This window comes from Pelmatolapia mariae, linkage group LG10_11 (genome assembly GCF_036321145.2).
Source record: "Pelmatolapia mariae isolate MD_Pm_ZW linkage group LG10_11, Pm_UMD_F_2, whole genome shotgun sequence".
Lineage (NCBI taxonomy): Eukaryota > Metazoa > Chordata > Actinopteri > Cichliformes > Cichlidae > Pelmatolapia > Pelmatolapia mariae.
Window position 1 is genome coordinate 61740145 of NC_086236.1, and position 10857 is coordinate 61751001.

The 10857-nt window shown below is 41.6% G+C and overlaps 1 protein-coding gene across 1 annotated transcript; it reads left to right on the plus strand.

Annotated features, from left to right (window-relative positions):
* Positions 1–1498: 1498 nt before the first annotated feature.
* erfl1 (Ets2 repressor factor like 1) lies at positions 1499–8565 on the plus strand. The gene is made up of 5 exons (XM_063488354.1): positions 1499–1559; positions 2260–2494; positions 4150–4327; positions 6054–6183; positions 7754–8565. Exons 1-5 carry the CDS (start codon positions 1499–1501, stop codon positions 8563–8565), a joined length of 1416 nt encoding a protein of 471 aa, XP_063344424.1.
* Positions 8566–10857: the final 2292 nt, after the last annotated feature.

Genomic DNA, 10857 nt, shown 5'->3' on the forward strand with positions numbered 1-10857 from the left:
TGCTGGAGGGAAAATCCAAAATTCACAGAGCATAATTAAATAGAGGCAGAGAGTGAAGGGAGAGATAGAGAGGCCAGCATTAAAGATACCAGTGTAGCAGCAGGCTATCTCTTCCATCTGAGCTTTGTAAAACAACCCTGATGAAACTGTGATATCCAAACTAGATTCCATCTCACAGTTCCCCTCTTCATCACAGAAACACCAAGATCTCCTCATCTTCTCGCGTCAGCAGATCTCTATATGAATATATTTAGGAGGGCTTATGATCACAAGCTCTTGTATTATAAAAAGGCCTACCCTACCTCACTGACACATGCACGTATCATTCAACATTCAATGCAGAGCATGAACCGATGTGATGGGGTGAAAAAATAAAAGTTTGGAGGTTTTTTTGTAAATGTACTTCAGATTTCAAAATGCACAGAAATAAAAACAAAATCAGGTTTTTAAATAGTTTGCACAGTTTATTTTCTTGTGATGTTAAATATGGACGTGTTCAGTGGACTGCATAATTTCTGACTTTCATCCCAACAATTTTGTGTGTTTTTTAAAAAATGTTTAGTTTTATATAACCAAATACTATAATTATAGGGGGTAGAATTTAATATTACAAGTACAAATGTGAAGTGTTTTCTCGCTTTTGCTTTCCATTCACTATAATTCTGAGGGAAATGTTGTGTATTTCCTTGACATAGGTCAAGATTTTATTTTAAAAAGGCTCAAAACATTTAACTTGTTCACACTCTGCTATAGAGTGACTGGCGAACAGCACATAAGACAATTAAAATATCTCTAAATCAATCAACTAATAAAACTACACTCTTGTATGTTCAGATGTTTATGCAATTTTGCACTATTTGTAGTAGTTACCTGACTTACCTAGGATACCTAAGGTGATATGAAAGACGTTTTACCAAAAACTATAGCCCTTTAAATCCTTTTGAAACTTTCCTCATCTGGCAGACAATTAAACCTAACCTTTAATAACCCTGAACAGAACTTTGTACATGAGATTTTTTTGATACTTTTAAAACTTCACTAAGAAATAACCAAGTCCTATTATATATTTAAAAACCCAATTTTTAATGTATAATGTGGCTCAGTTTTCAAGTTGGTTTTCAAAAGTCTATTTAATTCCTCCTGTTCATAAATGCACTATAGGGATGTCCACCACGTTGCATCAGACACAGCCTCAGGTGGCCACATCCATCAAACACCTGATCTCTACCAAAGACATATGAAACATAACCTTGCTATATTTCACATCGATTTAAAGTATCATTTTGAACTCATGTTGCGCCTTTAGACCCTTATGCAATACCTTCAGTTTCAACAAAATTTACTCTCCTCTGCTCTGACTTGGTGTAATAAATGCTATAAACATGCTGGGTAGTTGAAACTGGCTTAAGCAAATACATCTCTGCAAAATTCTTTGTTTTTCATTTGTAAAAGTTAATACCTTCTCTCTCTTTTGTTTTGTTCCAGGTGTTGTGGAGGCATGGACTGTAACTGCGTCAGTGATCTGCTGCTCCCCCCGGTGCCCGCCCTCTGGACGCCAGGTCGGTACTCTCATCAAAGTTAGTGACATGAAGGCAGGAGATTATTACATCCTTGCTTTTCTGCATCAAATCTGCTTAAAGTTCTTATTTGTAACATTTAAAATCTTTCAACTTATCTTTAAATCTAGTCCTAAGCCACATGTGTAAATCGGGTGAACCCAGACAGCCAAAACAAGCAAATACTTAAGAAGCAGCTACTTCATTATAAAAATTGCATGTTGAAATTCATCCCCAATATTCATCTATTTAAAAAGATTAACCATACACACTCATGTTTGCCAAACAAGTTCAGACTCTGGTAGTAATTGGTTCAATGTGTAATGTATTTACAAGGCTAGTTAGTGCCAGATTCACTTTGGCCTGAGTAAAAAAGCTACTTAACTTCATCTCTGATGGTCATAGAGTTGGCTTTTAAAATTCAGACCTGAGCAGCATCAGTCAGATCTCTCCCAGTGAGCTGTCATCATCCCACTGACCAATCTGTTGAGGCTAGAGGGCATTAGCTCAGACTAACATTGCTCAAGGCACGTGCTGTGATATTAAACACATCATCCCTCACCTCCATCACTCATCAGTCATTCAGACAGTGAACACCCCCCCCTCCCCAGACACACATACACATGCACACACTCCCTGTGAGCAACTGGACAGAAAACAGGCCTGAACCTTACCCTGCTTCTTCCTCCTCCCCTTTGCCCAGGGATCGCCTTCCCAGAGTGGGCCTACAAACCCGAGTCGAGCCCCGGCTCCAGACAGATCCAGCTGTGGCACTTCATCCTAGAGCTCCTGCAGAAGGAAGAGTACCAAGGGGTGATAGCCTGGCAGGGAGACTACGGGGAGTTTGTCATCAAGGACCCAGACGAGGTGGCCCGACTGTGGGGGATAAGGAAATGCAAACCTCACATGAACTATGACAAACTGAGCAGGGCTCTAAGGTATGTGTTCGTACGAGATGTGTTGAATGTCAGGCAACCGCACTGTTTGTATCAGATAAATCAGGCTATAACCCTGCGGTTTCCATAAATTGTTTACTCTTGTTGGATTTAATCCCCACTTAACATCTCTCTTTTCCATGTTGGCAAAAATGGAAAGATAAAGGTGGGATTTTTCCTGGGGAACGTCAATACCCTCAATTTCTCCTTATCTCTGGACATCCTAATGGAAAGTTCACCATTGAGCTGCCAAATAAAAAATTCAATAGGGATTTCAAAATTAAGCCCCAGTGTGAAATTGGACTTTTTCAGAACAGCAAAACTACTCGACACTGAACTTGCTGAAGGTGATTAAAACAATGCCACACTCCATACCTTCAGCAGTTTACACCCCCAGCCAGTCACACACAATTTTCTTATGCAAATACCCACTACCCAACTTGTTCCCCTACCCCACCCCCTCCCTCTGCTTTCCTTTGGCCTCTCGTTAATGGGGACTGTCGTCAGAGTTTAATTGTTATGAATTGGCTGGGGCCACAATTAGCCTTCTTAATTAGCCTCACTTAATTGCTCAATTAAGGGCCATGGCACAATTGCCACGCAAAGCAAAACATGTACACATCATTGCACTGGGCTCAGCCAGTGTGGATACATGCAGATATGTACACGCTGCTGTGTTTGTTGATATAGTGTGCCTGCATAATGAGCTCACCACTATTTAATGCTGAGGTTGTCTCATGAATTCTGTGTTTAGCACGCTCACTGTGGCTGCACTCACACAAAGGAGTCCAAAAAGTCCACAAGGAAACCATCTCCAAGATTTAAACTTGTATTTCACAATAAGACATCTGCAGGTTTTTTTTAATTTGTCGCATCCCGCTTCGCCCCCACCCCCTACGCTCCTCCACTTGAGCACTCAGCTTTTACCTGGGCCAGATGGCTCCATGTTTTTCCTTTGCTGCCGATCAACGTGGCATCCTGGCAGATTGTACATTGTGACACCTCTGTGGGTGGCAAAGGAAACTGGTATGATGACGACCTGACATGCCCAGCGGGAGACACTGGGGGTCGTTACCATGGAGACCTCTCTTGCTGTCCCACCTCTTTGTGAATGTGCTTTGCTATTGGAAACGGTGATGTTTTTTGGTGTCATGTCAAATGGTGTCATTCCGACAAATTTCTAATTTTCTGGAAACAAAAAAGTCTTGAGCTCATCTGATAGTGTAACATGATGCTCACATTATTTTTTGAATTGATAAATAGTCCTGTGCATAATGAAAGGAACATTTACTTCTTGTGTAGTATTTCTGTGTGAGAGGTTCAAACGAATTTAGATTTTGGGGGGTTTTGAGGCGGGGGGTGGGGGGGTTGATAATTGCTGAATATAAAATTCACTTTACAAAACCATATTGTATTGAATAGAGGCAGCCAGACATGAATTGATTTGAGAAAGGAGGAGATGAATAAAAACACTGGGAAATCAGCACAGCTCTTGCCTCACAGCACTGAAGTTGTTTATACTTTACTTATAGTGATGAAACACAAAACCTTGATGTGTATTATATTAATCCTTCCCACCTCTTTTCCTTTTCCTCTTCCTTTTTCGTTTATCACTTCACTCCATCCCTCCATCAATATTCTCTCCCGCTCCTTTGCAGGTATTACTACAACAAGCGTATTTTGCACAAAACCAAAGGGAAGCGTTTCACCTACAAGTTTAACTTCAGTAAGGTTGTGCTGGTGAACTACCCCATCCTGGACATGGCCAGCTCGCCCTTCTTCCTTGCCCAGAACCATTTCAACGGGGGCTCCACCACACCAGACTGCAGCCCAGAGGTACGCAGGGTAGGATGGAGGGTTTGTGAGAGGGGGTGGATGGGTAAAAGGATATATGCTGTATGCAAGTAGTAGATTTAGTAGCATATAAATACAAAATTGTGTGAAAAATGTGAGAAATCATACCTATGTATGTTCAAATTGTGTCTCTATAGCAGGTAATAAAAAGAACTAGCATTTTAAAACAGAGGGAATTAAAAAAAACCTTAAACAAAGAAAAATGATGAAATATAGCAGGACACCGCACTCTGCTTCCTTAAATTTTTATCAACAGAAATTTAATTCAGGTAACTGAAAACCATTCAACTCGAGCTGTTATATTTCTCAGGCACCTGCTGTGCATTCCCCCTTTTTTGCAAAAGAATGGTGGTATTCATCGTAGCTATCTTTTATTCACTGTGTCTAATGGGGGTCATAATAGACTACAGTTTACTTATTTGCCCTAAGAGATTGTAAAATTTTTACAGAGATAAAATGTATCAGAACACAAAAAAAGATGGAGGCGTGAACAAAAATGTCCTAATTTGGTTAAAAAAATAATGTTATGACTTTACTTGTGTTTATAAGATATTTAGAGATTTTTCTTTCTTTCTTTTTAATGGAAAAAAAAAAATCAATTTCTGCGTTTCAGATTCTACACTAAATTATAGATGTGGCTGCACAAATTGATGAAGAAGGCTATTTTTTTGACTTGGGTATAAGTGCTGGTGTGCAGATAATTTTATTTTAGATGACTAATGTCCTAGAAAGTACAAGTAACTTGAAAGTACAGTAAGAGAGAATCATTCATCAATTGTCTGTGCCGTCCTTAAGATGGGGATAAGGAGACGCGAGCTCTGAAGGAGACCGTGGAGGGGGGGCGGTTTTAACTTGCCCTTAAAACAAAAGAAGACGTTATCCCCTCTTTCTCTCATCCCTGTCTCCTATGGCGTATCCATCTGTCATCGATTGAAAATGAAAGAAATAGAAAGCAAAGGGGTCGCGTCAGATCAGATCAATGGCGGGTCATTAATGCGGTTTGTTAAGCAACGCAGATCTCGCAGCTTGGGAGTACAGTCTCGCCTTTCAAACTTGGGGCTGCAGGGTGACAGATACTACTGATCCGCAATCACGCTAGGGGGAAAAAGAAATCCCCCCGTGTCCCCTTGATTCCTAAGATTAAACTGTTCCACTTATTTTACCTCTTCTTTGCAAATTTTAGACAGAGAAAAAATCTACGCACTCACTGACACGCACACACAAACGCACTAACTGACACGCACACAGCTGCCCTACTTCCTAAATGGATGTCATTCTCTCACATCTCACTGCTATTCGTCCTGTGTCCCTTTACACAAGCTGGCCTACAATCCCTCTTTCTTCTTGTCATTTATCCTTTGTGCCCACAATCTTAATCGCTGGTCTCCATTTGACTCTGTACTTTTCCTCCCTTTGAGTCTCTGAGTCCGTGCGTCCTCCTGCCTCCCCTTTTTTTTTTACCCCAAGTCCCATGGCTTCCCTTTTTATCCTGTCCTTGCTGCGACTGTGTCACTGTTTGCATCACACTCTGCAGGGTGCTGCTGTCAACATATGACTTTACCCAGCAAAGTGCAGCAGCATCATAAAGGCAGATTTGTAGGAATATGTGTGCCGTACGCAAGCTTTTTTTATTATTATTATTTCATGGTACAAACTCATCTCTAACCTCCTTTTCTACTCTTTGTTTGTGTCTCTTTCTGCCGCTCAGGCCATACAGTCCTTGTTTCCTCGTTTGCCAGACACCAGCAGAGGAACCTCCCTTTTCGATCGGGGGACCACAGCACCAGGAGCTGAAGGGGACAAACTGAGACTGGACTCATTTCCTTTCCTAAGTTCAGGTGAGCAGAGAGAATGACAAAGTTGGTCAGATACGTGCCGGTCTTCCTCTATTGCATGAAGAAAAATACACTTATATATATATAAAGTGTATGATTGGCAGTGTACAAACAAAGGGAGGAGGAGAAGGTAGCAATGAAAGGAGAGCAGAGAGAGAAATGAGGATACAGTGAGGCATGAACATTTATTGTTAAAGGAAATAAGAGAGATGGCTGTCCCATAGCAGTCTACAGTGAGACTGTGCTCCAGGTGAGAAAGGCCAGGTTAGCTGGTGAATTATACATGTCAGCTGTAGTGAGACACAAGTCGAGGGCTGGAGAAATCATCCACTTTTTCAGCGCAACTGTTCACATTTGTCCCCTTCTATCTCAGAAAGTGAGTTCAACCAAACACGGCACGGAAGTGTCATTGTTTGCTTGACTGATGGCACGCATGCACAAATGCATTTCGTTTGCAATCTCTGCGCACGCATAAGAAGGTATACGAATCTGCAGAGCTCGAGAGGTAGTGTGTAAACAGACTCACTCACACACAGATGCAATTCTCATCCCAGAACCAGCACCCTCTCCCTCCTCCCTATTCTGTTTGTCCTCAGGTCCTATTCCCCCCTTCTTCCCTTCTCACCCTCCTCTCCCTCCCATGTGTCCCCGCTGTCCTAATCCCTTCCCAGGCAGGAAGGCCCTAATTGAGGGTGCAGGCTTCAGTTTGTGGCCTGTGGGCGCCCATTACTGTGTTTTCATAAGCAAGTGAGGCCTGCCTGACTGATTCAATATTCATGTGTCTGCCAGCTACTCCTGGCCCAGCACGCAGAGACTTCACCACTGTCAAATTAGCCCTGCATAGTAAATAACAGAGTGAAAGAGAAAAAGAGAGTGAGAACGGCTGGGAGAGAGGTGGAGGGTGCAGCAGAGAGAGAATCTTTGAGTCGGTTGTCATTTGGAAGGAAGTAGACTAGGTTGAGAGGCAATGCGTTTGTTTGTTCATTAAAATTGTATTCCTGCATCACCTCAAATTTGCCCCCTCGCTCTGTTATCAAGTGATGCTTACAAGGAACCGAATTCAAATATGCAACGCAATTTGCCGCACCATAAGTGTTTTTTGCTTAATTTGAAATGATATCATGACATGTCAGAGCATTGCGGGGATAAATGTCGACATTATTTCTCAGTGAGAATTTTCAACAGTGTGACTGGTTTCACCGCAATGATGCGCAATCAAAACAGAAGCAGAGTCACTTCACATATTTCTTTTCTTTTAAATATACAAAGAAATGATAAGCCGTTTGGAAGACGGGAACTCTTCTTAATTGTTTTTCACTGCAGTGGAGAATCTTTGTGTTCACATCTGGTTTGCAGCGGTGTGAAGTGGGTGTACTACACAGTACCGGCATGCATAAATGAACCATCAGGTTTTGTGTTGAAAGCAGCCGTGCCAGAATTAGCCCCTGTGGCTCCTGATTAGAATTGCTAATAACACTGACTATAATTAGTGAACATTCTTGGATGTTGTATGTCAGGAAACCTTTGCCCCTTCTGAGAGCTAACCTCCATCTCTGGATTTTCTCTGTCCTAGGTGCACCGTGCTATTCAAAACCCCCGTCCCTGCTGGGCCCGTACCCTCGCAACCCACCCTTTGACTACCCCTGGGGCTTCAACCCCTACCTCCCAGGGGCCTTCTCTCTCAACAACTGCCCCAAACTGCCCCCTGGCTCCCTCTACCCCTCCCAGTTTTACCCCAACCCCTTGCAGAGCAGCCTTTCACAGCTGCCTCACCCCTTCTCCTCCCTGCTCCCGCCTGGAGAGGCAGGTGGGGGTGAGAGGGGAGCAGCGGGGCAAACTGGCGGGACAAATGGCACAGCGGGCGGTCAGCCGGCCAGACTCTGCCTGCCGCCGTACCAGGGCAGCCTGTCGATGGGTCGGACAGATATTGGCAGCGGGGCGACACTGGGAGAAAGGGTGGAGCCCAATCCTCCGGGTATGGGGTTGACCTTGGGCCTGGGAGCGGTCAGCTTAGGAGCCGGGACTGGGACAGACCAGCAGAGCCCCACAGAGAGAAGAGGAGGGGTGAAGCAGGACCCAGAGTCAGACTCAGACCTGGAGATAACAGATCTGAGCGACTGCAGCTCGGACAATGAAAACGAGCATGAATTTGGCATTCGGAAGGAATCCAGCCATGCGAACCGATCACAGCTTGTGTTAGATGGGAAGAAAGGAAGCGTATTGCCTCCCGTCTCCTCTCTTCCTCCACCAGTGTCCCCACATCCACTCAAGAGTCTGATGCCCATTACTCCTCCTCCCCCATCCCTGCCTAGGTCACTCTCACCTTCCATGGCTCTGCATGAAAGACACAGGGAGACAGAGACTCTCAAACTGATACACAGCTAAGACATTTTCTGATGTGTCCACCATCTTTCCAGTCTATGGTCTGATAACTCTCTTCTTCTCTCCTTTTGTTTCTCTGAGATGAATTTTCCACTTTAAATCATCAGATCTTTTCCAGCCCTTTTCCAGGAATGGCAGTTAACTTCTTTTACTTCTAAAACTGCAGTTTTCCTGTTTGCTGTGCAAGTTTTGAGCTTGCCAGCAGTCCATTACACTACTGATTCATCCATCTTAGAATATATGGGGTGTACAGTTTTTAGAGTGTCGGCTGTCTCGTCCTTTTTATTTTGATCTCTCGCACCAAATGGTTTGTAGATTTGCTTTATGCATTGCCAGCAGTAGTCTACAATTTGCTGTCTGCAGCTGAGCTACGAAAGAAGGCATCGAGGTGGGAAATTACAACACAGCAATTCCTGCCTTGACAAACATTAACAAACAACATCCCTAAACTAACAGAACAACAAATGATGCTCAGATCGATCCAATTTTACAGATTTGTCCTGTAATTCTACAGATTTAGACTATAAATAATTACTGTGGCTTTTAAGACATGGTCAAATACTGCCACCTAGTGGTCCTTTCACTCAACGTCGTTTTCAAAGAACTGCAAGTGTGTGAGTGAAGCTACTGCCCTGAGTTCATTTTGCACTGTTTTTTTTAAATATATATATTGTTTATTGTGGGTTAATTTAAATGTTAACAATCCATCTGTTCAATAGTGCTAACTGTGACAGTCTGTGCGTATTTACTTTGTCTTGGTGCACATTTTCTAACAGGAAAGAAAAAGAGAGCAGGAGGGAGCTGGACCAATCTAGAATTTGTATGAATATTTCTGTATATATTTTAATATGGTGTACATGACATTTAATTATAATTCACTATGATAAGATTTAGCTGTATTGTTGTGATTTTATTCAGTATTTAAACATGTTGGAAAATTATAAGCTTAGGTGTATCAAAATTGAAATTATTAATGGCAGAAGATCTGCACTCTGAAGATTTTTTTTTTTAATGTTGAGGACAGAGCTCACGTTGGGATTTGTCTCTGATTTCCTCAACCCCAGTTAATTGTGCCCTTTGGTCATTTTGTTCTTGCCAGATGCCCAGCGTACAAACCCTTTGGGTTCAAAAACATGCCGGCAGACTTATTTTTCTAGTTAGCATTCACCCAATGTTCCTGTACTGTAATTAATCTAATGTGAATAATATTGGTCTTTGCATTTTCTTCTTTAAATCCTCCCCCCCAAAATCTGTTTTGATTATTTTTCAATCGATTCTTTTTGTCCATGCCAGCAGCAGAGCAATTTGTTTTGCTTGAGGACACTAAACAGTGGTGGGGGGGGAATACTTACAAAAAAACTGTATCTTTCCTCTCCCCAGATCTTATGACCAACATCCTTTCTACAGCCCTGTTTCTCAGCGTGGAGTGAACAGTGAATCATATTGTACAGTTTCATAGCCTTTATGCCGATGGTTTGTCAAACAGTGGCAGTATACCGATTATTTGTGAAAGCTCTATTGTAAAGTTAATGTAAAACTCTATGTTTGTTGAGTTGCTGCAGAAAAGGCCTCCAGTCACCTCCACAGGAAGAACACTAACAGCTGTAAATACTGTTTCCTCGTGTGTGTGTGTGTGTGTATGTGTGTGTACACATCCAGAAATGACAATGCAGTGGTTTTACCTGTCATCTTTCTTTGTTTTACTGTAAAGAGGAAAAATGGAAAGTGCAAAAAGAAGAAAAAGAGTAATATCTTCAAAAGCAATAAATATTATTCTGGATAGCGGACTGTTGACTGTGTTGTTGAAAAGATTTTAAAAAATACGGGTGCTTCCTACATCACAATTCTGACACAATCTGTGGAATTCAGGTAGTCAGTGAAAAGAAATATTATATTATATTATATTATATTATATTATATTATATTATATTATATTATATTATATTATATTGACACAAATAATGACTTGTGATTTTTTTTATTCATTGGTGAAAAGTCCGTGAAAAGTGTCTCTTAAACTGAAAAAGCACAGTAATTGCACACCATGCCAATTTAATTTGAACTTTTCTTTTCCTATAAATAATTAAATCTTGTTTACATTTAGAGATCTCTGCCCAAACTTTCTGTTACTTTCTGTTGTGTTTAACTAATTGTTTACCTGCTTTTCTTTTAGATTGGCTTTTACAAGCTGGCAAGATGCAGACAAATGAGACATTACAATCACACATTCAGAAGTTGTTATCACCATTTTGATGTATATTTTAATGTTTTAAGATGATTGTTAGGATGTTTTAT